This window comes from Theropithecus gelada, chromosome 12 (assembly GCF_003255815.1).
Source record: "Theropithecus gelada isolate Dixy chromosome 12, Tgel_1.0, whole genome shotgun sequence".
Taxonomy (NCBI): Eukaryota; Metazoa; Chordata; class Mammalia; order Primates; family Cercopithecidae; genus Theropithecus; species Theropithecus gelada.
In genome coordinates, this window is record NC_037680.1 from 45,265,708 (window position 1) to 45,290,536 (window position 24,829).

At 40.3% G+C, this 24,829-nt stretch overlaps 1 protein-coding gene across 3 annotated transcripts in view; it reads left to right on the top strand.

The window, feature by feature from the left end:
- The window catches only part of NOSTRIN (nitric oxide synthase trafficking), a 62,480-nt gene extending 38,136 nt beyond the window's left edge, over positions 1–24,344 (top strand). For all 3 annotated transcript variants that reach the window (XM_025404410.1, XM_025404411.1, XM_025404412.1), the window contains 9 exons: positions 3,090–3,215; positions 10,823–10,921; positions 11,018–11,143; positions 15,110–15,218; positions 16,441–16,529; positions 19,293–19,418; positions 20,565–20,679; positions 21,704–21,793; positions 24,123–24,344. In XM_025404410.1, the coding sequence (XP_025260195.1) occupies positions 3,090–3,215; positions 10,823–10,921; positions 11,018–11,143; positions 15,110–15,218; positions 16,441–16,529; positions 19,293–19,418; positions 20,565–20,679; positions 21,704–21,793; positions 24,123–24,259 (1,017 nt within the window). In that variant the 3' untranslated portion in view covers positions 24,260–24,344. The remainder of the gene's footprint in view (positions 1–3,089; positions 3,216–10,822; positions 10,922–11,017; positions 11,144–15,109; positions 15,219–16,440; positions 16,530–19,292; positions 19,419–20,564; positions 20,680–21,703; positions 21,794–24,122) is intronic.
- The last annotated feature ends 485 nt before the right edge of the window (positions 24,345–24,829 follow it).

Genomic DNA, 24,829 nt, shown 5'->3' on the forward strand with positions numbered 1-24,829 from the left:
ACTGCACTCCAGCCTGGCCAACCGAGTGAGACTCCATCTTAAAAAAAAAAAAAAAAAAAATATATATATATATATATATATATATATATGAGTATACATTCTTCTTTCATAAATATACTTGGAACTACCTGCTATAAATTTGCTGAGCAGAAAATTCTAGTCCACAACTCTATAGTGCAGGCTGATGAATATTAATGGTGATCTCAAAAGCAACTCAAGTTTCATTCCTGGAGTGCTGAGCATTCTCAGTAAGAATCTGAGGACAGTGATTTAGCAGAGTATAACGATGACTCTCTGAGTCCTTGCATTGAACTGTTGCTAGGTTAATGTTCACAAGCTTGCATTTCTACAGGCAGATGTGGTTCATTCAACTTGATAAAAAACCAGATACGTCTTGTGTAGGTCATACATCAGAGCTGGGGGACAGCTGTATAGCCCACATATCAATTGGAATAAAAAAAGTGAACAGTATTAATATTCAACATTTTGGATGAATGTTTTTCATGATTGTAAGGTTAGTCAACATATCCTTAAATAGAGAGCGTCCATTTTAACAGCCTTTGTCTCTGTCCTTGAAACTCCTAAACTACTAAATCAGGGGGGTCTTTGATGTTTTTTTTTTTTTTTTTTTAGACGGAGTCTCGTTCTGTCGCCCAGGCTGGCGTGCAGTGGCCGGATCTCAGCTCACTACAAGCTCCGCCTCCCGGGTTCACGCCATTCTCCTGCCTCAGCCTCCCGAGTAGCTGGGACTACAGGTGCCCACCACCATGCCCGGCTAATTTTTGTATTTTTAGTAGAGACGGGGTTTCACCGTGTTAGCCAGGATGGTCTCGAACTCCTGACCTCGTGATCCGCCCATTTCGGCCTCCCAAAGTGCTGGGATTACAGGCTTGAGCCATCGTGCCCGGCCTGATGCTTTTTAAAGAATGGTTTAAAGACCATTTGCATCAGAACCATCAGAGGAGATATAGTCAAAATTCAGATTTTCTAATCCCCCTACAGATGTATGAAATAAGTATTGCTGTTTGTAGAATTCTGGAATTTGCAATTTTTACAAGCATTTCAGGTCATTTCTAAATAGAGTAAAATTGGAGAATTGGCTGGGTGCGATGGCCCACACTCATAATCCTAAAACTCTGGGAGGCTGAGGTAGACAGATTGCTTGAGCAGAGGAGTTGGAGACCAGACTGGGCAACATGGTGAAACCCCACCACTGCAAAAAAATACAAAACTTAGCCAGGTGTGGTGGTGCATGCCTGTGGTCCCAGCTACTTGGGAGGCTGAGATGGGATCATTGCTTGAACCCAGGACAGGGAGGTTGCAGTGAGCCAGTGAGCCATGATTATACCACTGAACTCCAGCCTGGGTGACAGAGCCAGACCCTGTCTCCAAAAAAAAAGAAAAAGAAAAAGAAAAAGGGAAAAGAAAGATATTGAATGCTTCAAAAATATATCTATAAAGTTGGAGAATAATTCATGCAATCCAACTTCTTTGTTTCTCAGAAACATGAAATTACTTGTCTGGGTATTTTAAGAATCAGTTTCAGCTACCCTGGCCCAGGGAGTTTTGTATTACTGTACACTGATTTTCCAGAAGATTTAGTAATGAGAATGACAAATTTTGGTGATAGGCAAGAGGGGGCTCTTTGTAAGGGAGCAGATCATTGGGCAGCAGTATGAGAGGAAACCATCTATCAAGCTGTCCATAACTTGCAGTGAACATTGGGCATGTATTTCACTGGCAATAATTATACTGGCTAAATTTTGAGTGCTATGCCAGGTGTTGGGCAGTGTGCCATCTGCCTCATCTGTGTTACCTATGTCAGAGCCAAGGGAAATCTTCCCTTTTGCCCTGTGATGTTAGGCTAAAAATCACTGACAAGAGGCAGATGAATAGGAGAAAAGGCATACTGATGTATTTGATCATAGTTTTATGTGACATGGGAGCCTTCAGAAAAAAGATGCAAAGGTACAGGGGAACTTGTCTATGTTTATGCTTAGGTTTAACAAAATGTAGAAATATTATGTACAAAAGGGGTGCAATCTAATGCTAATAGGCTGCATGGGGAAACCCAGTAAGGCCCTTTTTCTAGACTCTTCTTGGCCTCTCTGTGCAGCCTTCCTTCCTGCTGGGGATGGGGCAGGACCCTCTCTGGAAAAGGGGTCTTGTGACCTACAGTCAAACCAAGTAAGTCAGATAATTTCTTTATGGCCAGTTTTTACACAGAAAGGCAGTGGAAAAGTGGGAGTAATATTTTTAGATTTTTATGGCTGGCTTTGGAGAAAAGGGGTTCTGGTTTCTGTGACCTTCCTTGGGGAAGAGGGATTCTGGTTTCTACCAATAGCCTCCGGGGAGAACGGGAGTGAGAGATAGGAGGACAGAAGGTCAGAGAGAAACTTTTACTTCTGAGGCTGCTTCTGAGACCTTCATTTTTGTGGTATTGTTTTCTGAGTCCCAAGATGTGCCCGAATTCTCAAAGCAACCCAGTATGAGAAAACTGTGGCTCAGGAAGGTTAAGTAACTTGTTTGCAGCTAGGACCAGGACTCTTATCCTGGAAGTTTGATTCCAAACCTCTACTTCTGGGTTTATATAGTCAAAGTAAAATAATATTGCTAGATAGAACAGTAGCCAGACTCATTCTAAAAATTAGTTCTAAAAATTGTGTGATTCCACAAGTCTATACCTAACCTGGTAAGAAATGCAGGAGCCTGAAGGATTTACCAGATAAGACTATGGGATTCATTGGCCAATTGCAGTCTTGACCTGTACTGTCAATTCTCAAAAGCTGTGTTGTTTGACCTTCTCTGTGATTGTGTGAGTGTAGACAAATCACTTCCTATGTAAGGGTCTCAAGCCCATCAATGTGTAAGATTGGGGGAACCATACTGGAAGGCCCTTGGGTTTCCTTCAGGTTTGGCCATGCATTTTTTTCTGATAAAGATCTTTGGTTTTGTCAACTATAGTCACTGTTTATGACTGTACGTGAGAGGTAAGAAACATATTGAGCCACATACAATTTTTTCTATGGAATTATAAAGGGCTTTCTAAAATGTGTTAGTGAGTCTGTGACATTGATGTTTTACATTAGCTCCTCAATAAACTGACAAAATCAACTGAGAAGTTGGAAAAGGAAGATGAAAATTACTACCAAAAAAACATGGTGGGTTATTCTACCAGACTGAAATGGGAAAACACACTAGAGAACTGCTACCAGGTAAGTTATATATTCACATTTTTTTCTTCTTCTGTGGAGTTTTGTGTGACCTTGAAGATGGAGGTCAGATCTACAGTGACAAGACCTGTCCTCTGTCATAGCTATGAGCATCACACATATTGTGACTCTAGACAAACCACCTTTCCTCTCATTGTTTCAATTTCTCCATGGATACAATTACTAGTGACAATTTATTGAATTTCATTGGCCAGAGTTTCTGTTCCTAATTCTTAGTGAACAGGATAGCACCCAGCTAACTTCAAAAAGTGCTGTCAAAGTGAAGTGTAAATTAAGGATTAAGTGTTAGGTGGTTGGAAATTAGTTTTAGTCATGAGCGATGACTCACACAGTGATCGCTTATGGAGGTCAGGCATTGTGTTAGGCACTGGAGATACAGAGCATTGAATAAAGTAACATCTCAATGCTTGAGATGTGTACATCTCAGTGGCAAAAGTAGACACATAAAGAAGGAATTGTGGCAAATTATCTGATAACAATAGGCAAAAGATGTCAGCAAGCCCATCACAAAAGGAGAAATCAAAATAATCAATAAACCTATGAAACAATGCTAGATTATTTGGCAAAAATTAGAACTTGACAATATCAAGTATTGGTAAGGATGTTAGGAAACAAGAATTACTGTACCCTGTAGGGGGAATAATTTAATGATATTTGGTGAAACTAAAATAAGCATGTACTTACCACACAGCAGTTCCCTAAAGCAGTTTTTAGGCATATATCCTACAGAAAAATGTATACTTTTATTCCAAGAGTGATGCACAAGAATGTTTATTGCAGAATTGTTTATAATTCTGTACGCAATCTTCATACCCATCAAGAGAAGAATTACTCTTCAAAGATGCTCGCATTTGGAAAGCGAACTAATATCCATCGATGAAGTTAATTAAGACTATATTTAAACATGAGTTAACCTCAACAAACATGATGTTGAAGAAAAGAAACATACCACTTACACAATCTGTGTAAATTAAAATTCTTTTAAACTCATGTGGAAACTATACTGAGTTTATATGTGTGTGTTTGTAAACTTACACATATAGACTGTCCATGTATTCAGTGGCAGAAATGGAGCCCATGGTGGGAATACAACAGAACTGCCAGAAACAGCCACACAGCTTATGCACGGCCCCTGGTGAAGCAGTACAACCCCAGGTTCAACATAAATATGACCAAATTAAATAACTATCAATTCTGGAGAGTAAGAACATGCATATTTTGGTTTTATTTTTCCCCACCTGTTTTAAATTTAAAAAAAAAAAAAGTGTTTAAAGCAGATATGATTGGAGAAAGCCATGATCTAATGGCTAGCATGGAACAAGTGCTTGGTGCTCAGTGCTCCTCTTTTAGGCTGTGCTAAGCACATTCATGTGCTTCTGTTTTGTATTAATCACGACATTATGAGGACATTGAGGCTGGAAAGATGAAGCAATGAGCCTGAGATGGTTTCAAGATTCAGCCTGGACCTCTGTGCTATGCTCCTGCTCCAGTGAAAACTGGGAGAGCAAAGGCTATGTGGCAGGCGGAAACCCAAGGGCTGCATTTACATCTCTTGCAATTCAACCACTCAGAGCAGGATAGATGCAGAATTAGAGAAGAAAGGGGAAATTAAAGGAGATGAAAACTTGGGTCAAAAATAGGAACAAATGAGAAAAAATTCCTTAATTTACACCTTTAAACATAAGCTTCTGGTACTCTCCTTGCTTATGCTAGATAGATTTTAGATGAAGGTGATGAGAAAAGGTCAGGGATTTAAATTCTAACTTCATTCATTTGAAATCTGGCTCTGCAACCTGGGCTCTGATCTTGCCTCACCTCACCTCATCACTTCCTGATGGAGCCGTGGTCTTTCCACTGAGGACAGCTTCCTTGGATGGCCCTGTTAGGAGATGGGAGAGACATTTCTGCTCCCACTCCATCTTCCAGGCACCCACCCTTCAAGGGCTGTGAGAAAGATATTTCACCTCAGTGTCTCTATCCTCCTCACCCTTCTGCCTACATCACAGCAATGGGAGATAAATGGGTCCTACCTGGTGTAGCTGATAACTAGCTTGCCTTCAATATATGTTAGGGAAGGCTATGATTATCTTCATTATCAGAAGCTCTTACTACTCAGTTTCCTTTCCTCCTGATAAGATCCTCTACATCTTTCCCCTCCAACCACTACTCCCCCTTCTCAGCATTCTTAGAGTTTATATTGAAGCATCATGGAAATTATCTCTTTTCTTACAGTCTTCCAGATGGTAACAAGGTATACATTCATTTACATTTCAAAAGGCATCTTTCAACTTCAGCTCTCAAAATATTTAAGACCTAGTTTAGTTTGTTTCCTTCCTTCCTTCCTTCCTTCCTTCCTTCCTTCCTTCCTTCCTTCCTTCCTTCCTTCCTTCCTTCCTTCCCTCCCTTCCTTCCTTCCTTCTTTCTTTTTTTTTCTTTTTTTATCCAAGTCACATGGAATATCTACTCATCATAATGTCCTTGAGGAAGAGCATTTTCTTTCTCCCCTCTTGTATCCTGGATTTTTGCTACCGCTATGCTGGAGGCCACCAGTGTTTCAGTCCTTCTCCTTTTTAGTTCATACAGCTTCTCTTACCCCACCTTCCTCTGAGTTCTCTCCTGCCACCTGAGAGCCAGCTCAAGCCCATTAGACAAAACGTGTGATGACTTCTGTCAAGTCACTCTTGCTTCACTTGAACCCTCAATAATGATGCCCTTAGTTGGTATTTCCTGGGCTTGTGTATACTCAGTCTATACCAGCAGGTCATTGACTCACATATTACTCTATGAATGCCATATTTTGCATATGTTTATGACATTCAAGAGTCAAATGTTAGATTCATGAATCATATAACAAAAACAGCCTGAATTGACTCAAAGAGAAATTTTATTATAAGTGTGAGCAATGGAAATGGGACAGTTAGGGTCTCTCAGTTTCATTTTTTCTCCATTCTTTCACCATTCTTCTATAAAAATTGAATGTAAGAATTCATTTTAGGGTCCTACAAAGTGTCCTCTTCTTTCTTTTTACTCTACATGGTGGATTTACAAATTCTTTCAGAGAACATTCATTGAATTACATGCAAGGCAGTGTACTAGATACTGTGAGAAATATTGTAAAACCTCAACTGTGACCATAAGTAATGAAACCAATTCCACAAACCACATGTCAAAATTAGTCTTATTACTTTACAATCATACTATGTTCTAGCCACATCCTACCCTCCAAGAAGAAACAATTCAGATGATAGAAATAATCTATATTTTTCACAATAATAGCCATACTACCAAGAATTACAAAGAATCAAATGCTTGGGACTGAAGCACTCACTCAAGGAAGTATTTTAAAAAGCCATTTGCGATATGTGTCAAGAGCCTTAAAAATATTCCCTTTCTCAACCAGTGTTCCTCCTCTAAATCCCAGAACACAGAAAATGATTCGAGTGGCTGTTTTCTCAGTTCTCCCAAGGATGGCACTTGAGTAGTCCCACTCTAGATGAGAGGAATAACAACTCATTACATACAATGGACGCCTCAGGACAGTAGGGCTTCATTCTTTCCTAGGACTCTGTTGAAAAAGGTAATTTCCTTTCTCTAAATCTGTCTTGAGGAAATAGCTGACAAACCAGACACAGATTTCTATTTGAAACAAAAGTAAAAGTCAGGAAACATTGCAAATGTCCAACATTAAAGGGATAACTGAATGAATCACCACACGGTTGCACAATGGACGATTATGAAATAATTAAAGTGGTATTTTCAGAGACTAATGACACGGGAAACTGTTCACATGTATGGTTAAATGGAAAAACCAGAATTTCAAATTTGAATAATTTGATAGACAACTGGAAGATAAAATCATACATATACATATACCTAGACTGAAATATATCAATATGTTAATAGCAGTCACCTCTGGGTGGAAGAATTATGATTTTAAAAATGTATTTTTTGTGGGCCTTTGTGGCCCTAGGACAATGTCTCAGAGCACCTGGGGTGCTTGTTAAAAGTCAGATTCCTGAGCGCTTCCCTAGACCTGGGAGCCTCTAAATCAATCAGAGCCTCTGAATGATTATAAAGAGGGGTCTAGGTATTCTAAAGTTTGAGAGTTCCTGCTCTAGAAAGAGCATATTTCTTTTATCTGTTCTATGACAGTCATTTAAATGAAAACAAAATCCCTTTGACCTCTTCCTGTAGTACCAGCCCAAAGGCTAGGACAGTGAGAACTGGAAGGAATGAATGAAGAACATAAATTGTCATGATGCTTGGGTCCCAAACAGGCTCTAAATCTGCTGAAATCTGAATCTTTCTGGATAACTCCTTGACCATACTTTCTTCATATGTACTATTGTGGAACTTCAAGAGGACAGTTTGAGGTCCTCCAGAGTATCTGGCTTCTCTACCACTTATTTTATGTAAAAAGAACAAGATAATAGAAAGCAACAAATCATTAAATGAGTTATGGATCTCTCCTTTGCACAGTGGAATTTATTTCCTTCTCTTTTTATGAACAAACATAGATCATTTTAATGATTTCCCTGAAATGTAATTAAAATCTGTTAAGCATTACCATGTCACTAAGAGACACTGGTTATTCTAGTCTCAGATTGATGCTAGTGGTTCAGCACTTGTCAAAGTAAAGAAACACCTGTCCACTAGGGATGCAATATGTTCTAAAACGTGGCTTTTATTTTCTCTTGTCTTTTACTCATAGGCTAAAACAGAAGAGCTGCTTTCTAGATCTTTTTCTTTAGGGTAAGGACTTCTTACCAAAGTTCCAAACAACTGAGCAGAATTTGTTTTACATATTTCTTATGAGGCATATCGATTCTGCCCTTTAAGAAGCAAAACATTTTATAGGCTGTTCTGTGTCTTTAATCCTTTGTCTGGGAGGCAGAAGGGCAGACAGCCACATTCAAATGACTGGTGCCTCCAATTTTGTGAAAGCCTCAGGGGACTGCCAGCATAAACAAATCCATTTGACTCCCATTGACGTATGAAAATTGGGCAGCTTCAGAGGCAACTAAGAAGACTGCCATGGGGGCAAAGTTCCAGGCTTCCAATCCAAATGTCAGGACACTTGGTACAAAATCTAAAGTTGCATGTGATTGGCACAGATGTTCATAGTTACTGCCTGAACCTGTTACTACTTTCATTTACAAGCAGTGTTCAAATGACTATATACCAAAAATCAAAATGTGGTATATACATACCATGGAATATTATTCAGCCAAAAAGGAAGGGAATTCTGGCACATCCTACAACATGGATGAACCTTGCAGACATTATGCTAAGTGAAATAGCCAGATGCAAAAGAACAAGTAGTGTATGATTCCTCTTGTAAGAGGTACCAAGAGAAGTTAAATTCATAGAGACAGAAGGTAGAATGGTGGTTGCCAGAGTAGGCAGAGTGTAGGAAATAAGTTGTTTCATGGGTACAGTTTACTTTTGCAAGATGAAAAAAGTTCTAGAGATGAATTATGGTGATGGTTGCACAATAATGTGAATGCACTTAATGACACTGAAATAGATGCCTAAGGTGGATAAAATGGTGTGTCATATTATGTAAATTTTACCATAATTAAAAGTATAAAGAAATTTAAAATAATTTTAATCACCATATACCATAAATGAATTAACAACACAGGGATATAGAAGAATACATACTGGATCAGGCCAGTGGGCTCCTGTAGGAATGCCAAAAGGTGAGCAAGGAGAACCCAGTGATCTTTGTGACTCTCCATTCTCACCTCTTGCACTGCCAAGGGCCTTGAGACATACCCATCTTTCTTCTTCCCTATGGTCGTGTTACCCACCAATTTGCCTAATGCCTTGTTCATGAAAGATGATTGCTGGCGATCTCTGTGGGATGGAGGAGTTGGGATGGTGGTTATGAGAGCAACCAAGCTGGCCTTCTCTGGATAAAAGGATGAATGCCCAGGCCTTGCTTGTTTTTTCTCTTTCTTTTCTTTCTTTTTTTTTTTTTTGAGATGGAGTCTCACTTTGTTGCCCAGGCTGGAGTGCAGTGGCATGATCTCAGCTCACTGCAACCTCCACCTCTCAGGTCCAAGGGATTCTCCTGCCTCAGCCTCCTGAGTAGCTGGGACGACAGGCACGTGCCACTACACATGGCTAATTTTTGTATTTTTAGTAGAGATGGGGTTTCGCCATTTTGGGCAGGCTGGCCTTGAACTCCTGACCTCGGGTGGTCCATCCGCCTCGGCCTCCCAAAGTACTGAGATTACAGGCATGAGCTACTGCGCCTAGCCAGGCCTTGTTTTTACACATGCACACACACACACAAAAAGATGGGAAGAATTTTGTCTTGGACACCTGCCATCGCCATTAAAACCCAGACTCCCCTGGGCACATACCCAGCAGCCTTATGCTGCCCCCATATGGCCTTGGAATCTCCCTTGGTACTCTGCCTGACCCGGTCTTCTATAACAATGCTTAGTTGCTAAACCTTTCTGCCCTCTCTAAAAACCACCAGTCAGCAACTCAATTGGCAGGGATCTAATAAGTAACATTTTAAAATGTGTGTGTGTGTATATATATATATATATATATATTTTTTTTAATTAAATTTAATTTTTTTTGAGACAGAGTTTCAGTCTTCTCGCCCAGGCTGGAGTGCGGTGGTGTGATCTCGGCTCACTGCAACCTCTACCTCCTGGGTTCAAGCGATTCTCCTGCCTCAGCCTCCTGAGTAGCTGGGATTATAGGCACACGCCACCACACCTGGCTAATTTTTGTATTTTTAGTAGAGATAAGGTTTCACCATGTTGGCTGGGCTGGTCTCAAACTCCTGACCTCAGGTGATCCTCCCACCTCGGTCTCCCAAAGTGCTGGGATTACAGGCGTGAGCCACTGCGCCTGGCCTCTAAAATGTTAATAGCTAACAAGGCAAATGTGATTCCTCTCACTTTGTTATTTACCCTTCCTACCTAAAAGTTGTAAGTCTAATAATGAAACTTCTATCATCTCACACAAAATAAAGAGGCTATGTGCCTACCTGCAAACAGTGGACTCTGACTCCCAGGCCTAATTTTAGGTAGAATTATGAATTGGTCAGGCTTTGGGATTATTCTCTTGTCAAATAATCTCCTTATACAGAGAATTTGTGGCTTGTCATTCTCTTCCCTGCAGAGACTAACAGAATGCCTGGAATGTACTATAAACAATTCTAAAACTATTGAGTGTCTCAATGCATTTCCAAGACATGGATATGGGCTTTCCTGGGCTTCATTCTCCCCTAGAATTCATAGATGTGTCTCAAATGCTTCCATTTCTTCTTTTCTCCCTCTTCCTTGTAAACTTAGGTAACCCACAGCATCTGCCTATATCCCTTTTGGGTCAAAAGAGCCTGGGGAAAGTGTGTGAGTTAAATCACTCTTAAAGGAGTGATTTAAGATACCAAGACACAGTTCTCTCCTGGAAATCTCCCTCCAACTGTGGTTTGGATATGACATAGTCAAGAGGCTAATCATGAGACTTTGCTCAGTCTGTCTTCAGGTGTGTCAGTATTTGATAAGTGACTTCCGTTTTGCATAACAACCGGCTGATCTTACCCCAATTTTCATTCTTTTCAGAGCATTCTGGAGCTGGAGAAGGAAAGAATTCAACTTTTATGCAATAACTTAAACCAGTACAGCCAACATATTTCTCTTTTTGGCCAAACCCTGACCACAGTGAGTAGAGATGATCTCTCCATTTCTGGTATGCCTGGTAAGAAGGGGCAGAAACCTTTCTTCGACAACCTTATTCTGCTCCCCTTGGCATTGCAGTGCCACACGCAGATTCACTGTGCCATCAGCAAGATTGACATTGAAAAAGATATCCAGGCTGTAATGGAAGAAACTGCAATTTTATCTACAGAAAACAAATCTGAGTTCCTGTTAACGGATTACTTTGTAAGTATGAAATGGAAAAAAATAAGTTACATTAATGAAGAATCTTAGGTACTGAGGGACTTATATGGAAAAAATTGAAAGCAAATACCATGTTTTATAAATGAAAATGATTTCTCATAGCCCATATAAATAAAAACACCCAGCGTTCTAGTTTACAAACTGGGCGATGGAAACATGTCTTTGGTATTTTCTAGAAGAAAGTCAAGCAGGGTTTTAAACAGAATCTTCATATTCGGTCTTCTATAAAAGTATTGCCAGGTAGATATGTTTCAATGACCTATAATTAATCACTGTATATCACGTGGTGCTTAAATTCATTGTCTGCACAAATTGCTGTGCGCCAAATCACCACCCCCTGCCACCGCCTCCCCCTGCCAAAATAATGGCTTAAAACAAACATGTATTATCTCATAGTTTGTGGGTCAAGAATTCAGTTGTCTTAGCCAGGTGTCTCTGAGCCCCTCCCAAGGCTGCAATCAAGGTGTCAGGCTGGGCTGCAGACACCTCCAGGCTCTTCCTGCAGAAGACTCACTTCCAAGCTGACTCACAGGGCTGTTGGCAGGCCTCCGGTCCTCACTGCTGTTGGTTGGAGATACCATTTTCTTGCCACGTGGGTCTCTCCATGTCTCAGCCTGCTCCCCGCAGAATAAGTGATCAAGATAGAGCCAGAGTGCCCAATAAATTATAATCTTTCGTGAGCTAATCTCAGAAGTGACATCTCATCATATTCTATTTGTTAGAAGCAAGTCACTAAGTACAGCCCATACTCAAAGGTGGGTGTGAGGGGAGATCACCCAAAGGCATGGGTTCTAGGAAGTGGGAGTCACTGTCAGTATTTTTCATGGTCCCTTCCCTTGAAAACCTTGGACCAGATAACCGGAGGCTTATTTTGAGGGCATTTGAGTGATTCTACTGTGAGTGTTTTGGCTGAAAACTGGTCAGTGTTCCTGGTGAGAGCCTAAGCATGTTGCTTCTTTGCTATCTTGGGCAAATTATTTGTTCTTCTGGGTCAAGCCTCAAAGATTTTGGCCTCTGCTCCCCTCTTGATATTCTTAATTGTAGTGTTCTAGGAACTGATTATTAATTACCAAAATCTGCAGAAAGAATTCCTGATAGCGTTTCCCTGGGTCCTCTGCCATATTTTATTCAGGATTTCAAGCTCCAGATTAGGGGTGTCACTCTTCTCTGATACGGAGAACAAGCCCACTGATTATGTTCTCCATAGGGTTAGAAGTACAGCCAAAGCTGACCTTCCTAGACCTCTGATCAGGCAACAGGAGATGAGGGTAGAAGGGAGAGGCGGTTAGATCAGGCACAGCAGTAAATCCTGACTGGCTTTCCCTTTCCCTACCCTTCAGAGAGCAGCAAATGACCAGCTACTTTTTATTGAGTCTTTTTTTTCCTACCCTGGCAAAGGAGAAATATATTAGCAATATCAATGTCTGTTCAATGCAGAAACAAGGTAGAAATGGAAGTGGAAATGATTTGATTACAATGGGGAAAGCTCTTTTTTCCTTCCAAATAATGTAGGCAGGGCCTGAGATGGAAAAATGTACAATAAAATAAATCTACTATTTTCTTCCAAAGAATAATAAAAATGCCCCTATCAAATAACTTGTCAGTAAAATGAAGATTATTCTCCTTGAAAATTTGACTAGGGTTCTACCAAAGTGTAAGGAGGCAGCCACGATGACTTCTCATTTATTGGCATGTTCAGGGAAATTTTTGGTTTCTATAAAACTTCACTGTATCAGAACTCACAACCATGTATCTGTCGTCCAAGAGAAAGGACTGTGTCTCAAAATGAGTGAATAGTATTTTCTTGACATCTTTAAGGCAAAGTACCCCCGTGTCTGACTTTATAGTCATTGTAAGTGTAGGTTGGTTTTTATCCAGTGTTACGAAATTTACATGGACCAGGGACAACAAAGAGACCAATCTGAGTGCAACACTTGGAGGGCTGGTGACCTGGTGAAAATACTTGTAAGGTTACCATAAATGCCGTTCAAAAGATGGTATCTATAATTTTATATGCCTCCTCCAGTACTGACCTTCTTCCTAACAAATCTTTAGAAGAGAAGGACAAATGTGAGAGTTGAATGATGGCAATATACCCCATCCTGAAACTGACCCAGGAACAATCTATACCTGGAAATACATGTTTAAGCAAAAGATGTCCCCAAACAAACCAAGAGAAGCCTTGGACTGGTACGGGAGCTATGTGATGACTAACATTCCTTCAACAGGGAAGGACTAATGGTTTTAGTTAGGCATCTTAGCAGTTCAGTCAGAGTTTACTAGGGGGTGTGATGTCAGCTTGCGCCTCAGCTGTAGGCTGACATGTGAAAGGGTGGTAGAGAATTTGGGGTCAGCTTGGGCCTTCTTTTATTTATCTGTGTCACGGGTAAAATGAGGAAAATAAAACCAACCATTGAGTTGTAGGAGTTGCATATAATAAATAATATAAAGAAACTTTTATTTATTTATTTAATTATTTTGAGATGGAGTCTCGCTCTGTGGCCCAGGTTGGAGTGCAGTGGCACAATGTCAGCTCACTGCAACCTCTGCTTCCTGGGTTCAAGTGATTCTCCGGCCCCAGCCTCCCAAGTAGCTGTGATTACAGGTGCACACCACCACACCCAGCTAATTTTTTGTATTTTTAGTAGACACAGGGTTTCACCATGTTGGCCAGGCTGGTCTCGAACTCCTGACCTCAAGCAATCCACCCACCTTGGCCTCCCAAAGTGCTGGGATTACAGGTGGGAACCACCGCACCTGGCCTAGAATGTAAAGAAACTTTTGTAATGTGCAATGCAAAATATGTAAATAAAATATTTTTATCTGTATATGTTTTTATAGAGGCTATTCCCTTTGCTCTAAATCCTCACACTTCTTGTTTGTGAAGCTCCATCTAAAGGTAATCTCTCAGCCGGGATCCTAATTTTTCTCCTTCCTTGTCAGAGAAGCTGGCATCCTCCCCTCCCACCTTGAGTCATTAGTTTCCCCTCTTTCTCCATAGGTTTCTGTCCCTCTGCCACACTCATGTTTAGCAACCTCCTCACTCCAACCCTACCATCCTATTCCTTTTTTTTATTCAATCCTTGAAATAATGCATGTGAAAGCTCAGCTATCATGAATGATTCCTCATAGCCTGTGTGATAAAATTCCTACATCAGCCCTAAAATCTAGCCTTAACTCCCTGAACAATTTTTTCTTCCACTATTTTTTTGCTCATGCAACAGGTGTCCTTATTGTTCCTGACACATTTCCCACAGTCCTCCCTCAGCCCTTTGCCCCTGTCATTTCTCCTGTCTGGAGTGCCCTTTGCCATCTTTCCTTGACTAGACAGTTAACATCTTCTTGCCTCCTTGAAGCCGTCAGCTGCCTCCACTTGTGGTGTCTGTACCATTCGTGAATGCATGTGGTCTTGTATTGCTAGTTTCTTTCATGTCACGCTTCAAGGCCTAACTAAATCATAAACCCATTCTGGGCAGAGCATATGTGTTTTAGCTCACATCTTCCCAGTACTGAGCCAACACAGAACTCAGTCAAAATGTCTTCCACTCCTGAGGCAGTCATAGCCCGAAGCACATACATGATATTACATTTGGGCCATTAAAGGACTCTAACTTGAACAAAGGTAAATAAGGAAGCAGTAAGTATACAACAAATAGATTTATCAAGAAAATGAAATAACTGTAGCAAGGGTCCATCCTCAAAGAATAATTTGCTGTATTAAAAAGTGCTCGGCCATGTGACTTACAAGTTGTGAACAAGGAGGTATTTTCTTATTCATCAGGTCTAGAACAGGTAGAACGATGTATGTAAAACTGAAGATTATCCTGCTTAATTTTTTTTTTTTTTGTAAAGTTAAAATTAAATGCAGCCAGTGGAAGTCTCAGTATGAACAGGGAATAGCAACTCTTACTTCTTCCCCTTGTTAGACATCCTTCTTTTTTCCTAAAGGAAGAAGATCCTAACAGTGCAATGGATAAAGAGAGACGAAAGTCTTTAATAAAACCAAAATTATTGAGACTGCAGAGAGACATTGAAAAAGCCTCAAAAGACAAGGAAGGTGTGTAACCATCTCTTTGAATGGCCAGAAAAAGGACCATATTATGCTCAGAGGTTTCATTCGGAGTTAGGATTAATCTGCTTTTGCTATTTGGCAGGGGTCATCTCATTTAAAGAACCATATATCAAACTTAAATTGTGTGAATAAAAAAAAAAGAAGAAGAAAGCCAAAAAAAAAAAAAAAGGAAAATCACATTTTGGTCTATTTATGAAACCTATATAAGTATTATACTACTACTTTCAGAAATGTAGCATTTTAACTGTGTTTCTGAAATTGGCTAGAATGAGAAATAATGTTTGGTTTAGAACATGGTAAACCAGCTGTGCACAAGAGTTTTGGAAGATTTTTTTGGTTTGTTTCTTTTGACTTTTGAAACAATGTAAAAATCATTCAAATTAAATTCTGTACGTAGAAGTTAGGCATATTAGAATGTGAAGCAGCTCTAAAGCAACATGGATGACAAAAATGACTCCACATTCGTGGATCTGATGTCTACACAGTAGCTTGTTTTATATGGATCGCAATAACTCATTGCAGTGGAATACTAGAGAGCAAATTCAAGATAGAAAATATTTAGTGATGTGAATACCATAATGAGGAAGAAGCCAACATTGTGTAAATGTTAGCAATCACTAGAATGGGTCAACTGAAAGAAATTCAAAGTCTCATCTGGAAACATAACAATCAAGATGCTTTAAGCACCAGCATTTCTCAAATTTCATTAAGTGAAGAGAAAGGTAAACGAACAGTTCATTTATCATTCAGTCAGATTTATTAAGAACTACCTGCAGAGACTCCCTCAGCCATTTAAGAAATCCTACTGGTGGCTGGGTGCTGTGGCTCATGCCTATAATCCTAACACTTTGGGAAGCCAAGGCGGGTGGATCACAAGGTCAGGTGTTGGAGACCAGCTTGGCCAACATGATGAAACTGTGTCTCTACTAAAAGTACAAAAATTAGCTGGACATGATGGCACACACCTGTAATTCCAGCTACTCAAGAGGCTGAGGGAGGAGAACTGCTTGAACCTGGGAGGCAGAGGTTGCAGTGAGCCAAGATCATGCCACTGCACTCTAGCTTGGGTGACAGAGCAAGACTCCGTCTTAAAAAAAAAAAAAAATCACTGGTATCACTCCTAGGCTTCCTTTGAGAGTGACTGACTCCCAGCTATGTCCCACTGAGACAGTGTGAAAGGTGACTGAGAACATTATTTCATTTTCAGGCCTGGAACGAATGCTTAAAACATACTCCAGCAACTCCTCCTTCTCTGATGCAAAGAGCCAGAAAGACACAGCAGCGTTAATGGATGAGGTAAATGTTTGCAGAGTGCAGTTTCCTAGATTTAGTGATGAAAGGGTTATTTTTAGAATACTTGTTTCTGGTCCGCTTGGCCTTGTTTGCCTTTCCTTTCTCATGACATAGAACAATCTAGTGGGAGAGCTTATAAGGTCAGCTTCATAAGTCATTTGAGGGATCTGGAAAAATCCAACTACCTAGAAATGTTTGCTTTGGTGTCCTAGGAAGCGTGTCTAAAATAGTATTCTCTAAAACAGTCATTCTTTAAGGGCCTAGAAAACATGTGCACTTTAACCCAGTTAAGAAAAGTGACAGGAAATACAGGATCTGCATTCAGAAAGGCCTGTATTTAGATTTAGCTCTGCTGTTTACAGGGACCTGGGGCAACTTTAGTGTTCTCATCTGCAAAATGGGGATATTGGTACTAACCTCATGGGGTTTTTATGAGGGTGAAATATTATTTAGTAAATGCTAGCACAATGCTCACAGGAGGAGCTCAAAAACTAGTAATTTTTATTAAGACGGTATTTTCCATTCATCCCTCTGCTGATCTGTTATCAGAGAATAACAGGAGAAAGTAAAGACGTGGCTGCACAGAGGGAAGAGGGCTGTCTGGGGTGTGAGGCAAAATCTTGGGAAACCAGGAGCAACTTTGCAGGCGAAGTTCTTTGAGGGTGGGAATTGGGGTGGGGAGATGGTAGAAGAGGCAGGGAGGTGGGCCTCCTGGCCTTTGTGCTGAGCGTGTGAACTCTAGCCCCAAAGACATTCGTGGGGACTGATGGACATTTTGGCCACTTCAGAGGAACCCACATGAAAGGGGTAGTTAACAAAAAGCTGATGAATTTTACATAGGAATAAAAATGAACAGATATATAGCACCAGTGTGCAACATATGGGTTTCTGCTGTGATTAGAGATCAGGAGTGGACTGGGGTTAATCTGAGACTCATTTAAGGAGATAAATTTTTTAGCAATGTTTTGAAGGATACAGGAATCTGGGTGTTTTCTTTTTCTTGCTTATAGCCTAACTTTCTTGTGAATGTAGGTACCTGATAATTGTACCCAGATTGGCAATTTCAATAGTTCTTTGGTGAAAGAAGACAGATGCAGTGAGGTATCGCTGACCTAGTGTTTAGATAGGCTTTCTTGAGTAGGGTGCTGTTGCAGAGACAAGCCTGACACTTCTTAGGAAAAGAAAGGCCTGCATTGTGTGCACTTGGGAACAGAGGTCTAACATACCTGCAATGACCTGTGGCTACAATTTTTATGAAATTATAAAACAGACTGTAGGACATTTTCTGTGACCGCACAAACTGTTAACTATTCAATGCAAATAACATGTGCCAAAATAAAGTCATAAAAAGCATTTCATGATGCCATTGGGTTATACATTTATTCCTTTGGCTGTCCTTGCACAGAATTTTGTCATTGTCATTACCAGCATACATGTATTAGGGTCATCTGGGTCCTCTTGCCTGAAGCATACAGTGGAGGACAAAAGGAGGGAGAGGATCTGACCCCGGAACTTCTGGTGTTTATGATCCGGTGAAGGAGCAACTGTGAACCTTTAAGTGATGACTGCCAAATATCCGCATGATTTCATTACGCATGCTCTGCATCTGGGTAGACAGAAACTAGTGATACTGGTAGATTTTGTGTCACCCAGGGAAGGTTTCTAGGATGAGGAAACTTTTATTTAAATTCTTCCTTATTTCACTGTATCTTGGTCCTTGAAGTGCCATATTTGAATCAAGAATGTTCACAAGCAATATCAGAGGAGAAATTGTTAAGAAAATTGGAGGCACTTAGATTAAATACTGTCTTTAGATACCAGAAAGAGGGCCACATACAAGAGGAACTAGATGTGCTCTATGAGACTATCAAGTGAAGGTCTAAATAGAAGGCATGGGGGAGCTTTTAGTTTTGTCTTAGGTAAGCCTGCACCACAATGTAGTGGATTCCTCCAACGATTAGAGACCTTCTCCATCAATTGGATGTCTTCTGTCCATGGTTGTGACACCCTGGCAGGGATATTAGGGTTAAGGAATTCCCATGCTGGAGGTGTAGGGGAGAGAGGGATAATGGTGATGAGGGGGCTGGGTAAGCAGGACCCTTCCAATGCTTAGATTCTGTTATTTAATTCACTTTGGCTGGACCCAGCCTGACAGGGTAATTATAAAGTTTCTAGTTCAAGGTCAAATCAAGAACAGACAGAGACTAGGAGTGTATCTTTAGTTTGACTTAGTATTTTTATACTCAAATACCCTAGAATATTGTTCCCAGTTTCCAGAAGTATTCCTGTAAACTTTGTGGGTAATATAAGACTTCACCTTCTCAAAGAACAAACGAACCTCACATTCAATTTCATTTGATTCTATTGATGTTAACTCAATTCTGTTCACAAGATTGAGCACTGATGGCTCACTTTCTTCACAGACCAGCAAAAATCTACCTTCTACAATCAACACTTATTCCCTTTCTCATCCCTCAGCAGAAAATTGAGTAAAAGCTCTTCATTGCCATAAAATACTATTACTAAGGTTTCCTGTTTACCCCCAGAGTACAGAATGAGACACACTCAACAACTAAAACCACCCTCTAGACTGCTTAAAGAGTTTATTCCATTTTTTTTTTCCTTCGGCATTTTCTATGAATATCTGTATGAGTTAAATGCGTACTTTTCTAACCTTTGTTATTTTGAAAGTTATTCTGATATTCCTGTACAGTTGTGCCTCATTTACTAGAAATTTGCTCACATGGCCAAATGATGTATCCACAGAACAATTTGAAACTAGACCTTTTGGAAGCAAACTCCTACAAACTGTCATCAGTGTTAGCAGAACTTGAGCAAAGACCTCAACCCAGCCATCCTTGCAGTAACTCCATCTTCAGGTGGAGGGAAAAGGTAACATTCAAGGAGACTGGTTGTAAGTTCTTGATTGGGCCTGCTGGGTGGAGTGGCTTAAAGTAGCATCAGGGCAAAAAAGATATTAGGAATTCTATGTGATATTAATATTCATACACTTAATAAGATAAATGTTTTTATTTCTTTTGAGCACAACAAGAGCTAGACACAACCGAATACACTCTGTGTACACCAAACTTCTATGAGGAGCTAAAAAACACTTTCAATGTCTTCTGGCTCATCATACCTGAATTTTATCCTTTGGATGTGCTTTTACAGTAAAATTTCTATTAAATTGTATTAGTCTCATCTGTTTAACATGGTGCCTAATGCAGATAATGCATCAGTACAGCTCTGAAATTCACATACACCTATTTTCCTAGTGCTGCACTCCAGGAGTGGATGAGCAGGTGAACGTACATGGCAGCTATTGCTTGTGGTTACTGATCAGAAGGGGGAGCCGTAATCATCTTGTGAAGGGACGGTTTTCTAAGAGGCTCAAGAGCTCAAAAACAATCTCAGTCATTTAGAGGGTTGTGATCATTTCACTTGCATTAAGCCAACTAAAGTTGTATTTGTAAAAGTAATGTTATGAATGTTACTATTTGACCTAGACACACAGGTTAGAATTGGAAACACAGGCTATAAAGTACAGTAATTGTTTAATTTTGAAAATATTAAGGCTTCAACTCAAAACTGAAACACAGTAGGGCTTAGAAATCTATTGAATTATTTATACCCCTCAGTTTAAAAACTTCCAGTCCAGGCGCAGTGGCTCATGCCTATAATCCCAGCACTTTAGGAGGCCGAGGTAGGCAGATCACCTGAGGTCAGGAGTTCCAGACCAGCCTGGCTGACATGGTGAAACCTGTCTCTATTAAAAATACAAAAATTAGTCAGGCATGGTGGTGGGCACCTGTAATCCCAGCTACCAGGGAGGCTGAGGCAGGAGAATCACTTGAACCCAGGTGGTGGAGGTTGTAGTGAGCTGTGATCATGCCACTGCACTCCAGCCTGGGTGACAGGGCAAGACTCTGTCTAAAAAAAAAAAAAAATCTTGAGGAAAACAGCTACAGAAGAGTTAATTTTCATGAATGTTTATGATAATCGTGTTATAAAATATGACTTTTTATACCATTTGAACAGGAGCATACTCATAGCTATGTGAAAATATCTCGGCCTTTTTTAATGAAGAGATTAGAGAGTATTGTGAGCAAAGCATCTTCTGGTGGGCAGAGCAATCCAAGTTCTTCAACTCCAGGTAATCCCATGCCCACAATCTTTTTGGCCTGGGTCCTACTGGCAGGGCACATTGCTACATTTAAACTTTATTTTCAGAGCCACTTTGACCTGTATCTGTTTAAGGAAATTTATATTTCCATCGGGACTGATTAATTTGTTAGACTCTGTAGCTTTATGTAAAAATGGGAGAAGTTAAGAAGAGTAGAGGGTTGGGAAAGTATTTTATAATATGAGAAGTTGCCTCAGATATCAGATGGCTGGCATCCACCTTATTCAAATGGCCTGTTATTTGCCATCCACATAATCACACTTAAACCATTGTGAGGAGCTTTGTCACTCTGTCTCCATAGCCTCCTCCAAACTCCCATAAGAAGCCTGTCCTCTCTGCGAGACACATAGTGATCCAGGTGGTTTGCCAGGGCTTGGACTCATGGCCTACAAACCCCCATTAGCAGTCATCTGACTTCAGTCATTCGTGCACCCACACACCACACTGCTCTTCATCTTTCAGCATACACACACATGTCACTGTCCCTGCATGTTCAAGTATAATTACCATAATCTTGACTATCTAGTTTTTTAAATTAGAAATTGGTTAAAAAAAAAGAACTTCAGTAAAACCAGGACATTATGGTTCACACGATGTATTAAGGAGTCACCGCTGCATTGTTTGAGAAACAGTTCCATACACAGCTAGGGATGATAACATGCACATGCCCCAAATATCCCCTATTTATATCTGAATGGCAAAACTGGTGAATGTTTTCTAAAACATGCATGCAATGTTTTTCTCTAGACTTACTATTTCATGTATTATAATATAGTTTTTGATTATATAACATATGCAGTCCATACATATAGAAAGTGCATCATAAATGGTTTTTGAATCAAGGAATGAAATTATGTAAAATTACAAACTTTCCTTTTGAGAAAAATTTAATATATTGAAACTCTGCACCACACTGTTAAATAACCAAAGAGCTTCAGCTCATATTCATTTGCCTGCTAACACAGCATAGTAATTACAGCTTAATCTATTTCAGTCCCTGGTGCAGCCCAGCTCAGCAGCAGACTTTGCAAGGCCTTATATTCTTTTCAAGCCAGGCAAGATGATGAGTTGAATTTGGAAAAGGGTAAGAATCATTCTCAAATATTTTAATTGCCTTCCCATATTGAGATTCTTAGCATGAATAAAACCCTGTCTTAGTGTGGCAGCCTTAAGAGTTACTACCATGTCAAATCAGTTCACCCTTCTTGAAAGATAAGCACATCTAAAACAAAAGCTCGCATAATGATAATAGCTAACACTTATTCTGTTTTCTATGTGCCAGACATTGTTGCAGGCATATTGTCCAATTTAATATTAATGAAACCCTTGGAGGGTTTTATTGGTTATTCCCATTTCATAGCAGAGGAGACTGACACACAGAAAGGTTAGGTGCTTTGGCTAATGCCACAGGCTGTGGCAGCGCAGGATTTGAACTTGGAAACACAGCCATACTCCTAATCACAATGCACACTGGGGTAGAATGTCAGTAATGGAAAGTGATTAGAGGTGTACCCCACCTTTTTATTTTTTAGAAGCTAGACATGCAGGAATGTGAAGTGACTTCCTCTCTCAACTTAGTGAAAGTGCAAATTCTAGAACCTGGGTCAGCTGACTCCCAGCTTAGTGCTGGTCTCACTTCTCAGAAAAGCTTTTTATGTCCAGTCTAAAGAGTAAGACCCCCTTCTTTGTGTCACAGAGTTTTACTTAACATGGAAAGGTGTTATGTAGTGGCTTTATAATATAAACCACAACATTATTAAAAAAAAGTCTCCAGCCTCAACCTTCATTATGTGTCCAGTTAGAAACCACGTTTGGATGTTAGTGCTAAGACAGAGATCTGGAAACGGAAGGGTTAGTGAGAAAGAGTAACGTTGTGGGAGAAAGTATATTATCCAAAACAAGAACACGGCTCCCAGAGCCAGTGGAAAATCAAGATACATTTTGTAGCCAAACGACAAGGACACCGCACATTTGCTATTTATTGGGTGTTTCCTTTGCAGCATTTGCCAGTCATCTCTCCCCAGGCAATTACTTTTCTTCCTATGTGAATAAAAGACATACTTCCCAGATGCCACCTAGAACCCATGGATGCTGCATTTGAGTTATATCATTCACAATAAATTGATTATCTTGTTTTCAGTTCTCTGCTGGTTGCAAAGCCTGCTTACACTTTATATTCTAAGTAGTTTCTTTCAATGAAACACGACATTGGAGGCTTAGGAAAGCTGGCAATACAATTTGAAATAATTTGTTGGAATTCTTGTTAATAGATTATGTCAATTTACTGACCTGAGAGAACCCATTAAAGGCAGAACTTAGAGACTGAGAATGATCTCCTTTAAGAATAGCGATTTATGACTAAGAAAAGACAGAAAAGGAGTTAATAGTCTCCTTTGTCTTAGAAAGAGAATTGCTGAGTAAGAGTGAAGGGAAGACTGAAAAATCACCTCAGAATGACGCTAAAGAAAAAGAAGCTCTTGGATCCTGAAGGGGGCAGATCTTTCTACTTTTATGACAAGAGCCATGTTTCTTGTCCAATTTGCTATGGAATTCTCTTTATTTGAATCATTGCTTTAAAAAATATTGTCTCCAAATTGATGTTGTATTAAAGTTGGCTAAGTTGTTGAACGGGGAGTTACATTTCTATGCAAAGTTGTGAGTTAAGCTTTTGGACTATGAAATCAGGTATAATGCAGAGGCATTGTCTTGATCTTAGGAAAACACTGTTGGTGAGACATACTTATAGCAGCCAACATGCCAAAGTATCATAAACACCAGCATGTGAAACCCTCAAAGTATGGACACCAAGAAAGACTTTGGTGACAATCTATCAGCTACATAGAAAGTGAGCCAGGCAGCGTAAGGATATATGACCCAAGGTGATTTTTTTTTTTGAGACAGAGTCTCGCTGTGTCGCCCAGGCTGCAGTACAGTGGTGTGATCTTGGCTCACTGCAACCTCCACTTCCCGGGTTCAAGTGGTTCTCCTGCCTCAGCCTCCTGGGTGGCTGGGACTACAGGCGTGTGCCACCACACCCAGCTAATTTTTGTATTTTTAGTAGAGACGGGGTTTCACCATGTTGGTCAGGCTGGTCTCGAACTCCTGACCTTGTGATCTGCCCGCCTTGCCCTCCAAAGTGCTGGGATTACAGGTGTGAGCCACCACACCTGGCCAATCCTGTTTTTAAGCAATTATTTTATCTCAGTTGTTCATTATCTTACTCTTTTTAGTATCCTCTGGATTATGCCTGCTTTATACACAGGTGTTTGATACATTTGGCTTCATCTGAATCAAGTGCAGAAAATGACACTACCAAGTAACTCTTTGAAGCAGAACCTCCTTAAAACTCTTATCAATCGGGCTGAGGCATGTGTTCATATTGCAGAGACCCATTTGTCTGTGTATTTTCACAGGTGACATTGTGATTATACACGAGAAAAAAGAAGAAGGATGGTGGTTTGGATCTCTGAATGGGAAAAAAGGCCATTTTCCTGCCGCTTATGTGGAGGAGTTACCTTCAAATGCTGGCAACACAGCTACAAAGGCATAAAACAAGACTCTGAACATACTACCTTCACACTCTGTAACCAACAATACAATGTGGTTCAAATAAGAATAAAGTGCTATTATCTTTACAGGTTTTTCTTTTGAAATGGATGGAGTTTTACCTGCAAGTCACAGCACTTTGCATTCATGATTATTAGCTTGAAACAGTCAGCTAAAAGATGGATGGGTGGAGACAGACAAGGAAGAGGCTCCTTGGTTCCTAGAGTTTCCGAATTCTAGGAGACCCTAGAGATGATCCAGTATAACCCCTGGTGTCACAGAAAGAGACTGAGTCCAAGGTGGGTTCAGCTGCTTGCCTGAAGTCACAGAGTTATCTGGTAGACAACAGCAGTGAGGACTTAGATGTCTTTTTCCTCTGGATTTGGGTGGCAACAGAGCACAGCAGGCCTACGAGGGGGTCAAGCAGAGCCTGGGAAATGAGGAATACAGATCAATTCCAAGCAGAGAGACAGGCAATCAAAACACCAATGAGATCAACCCAAATTAGGGGATGGTAGGATAAAAGATCCAAAGAAAGGGTGGTAGACAAAGGTCCAGCTCCCAGGCTGAGGGC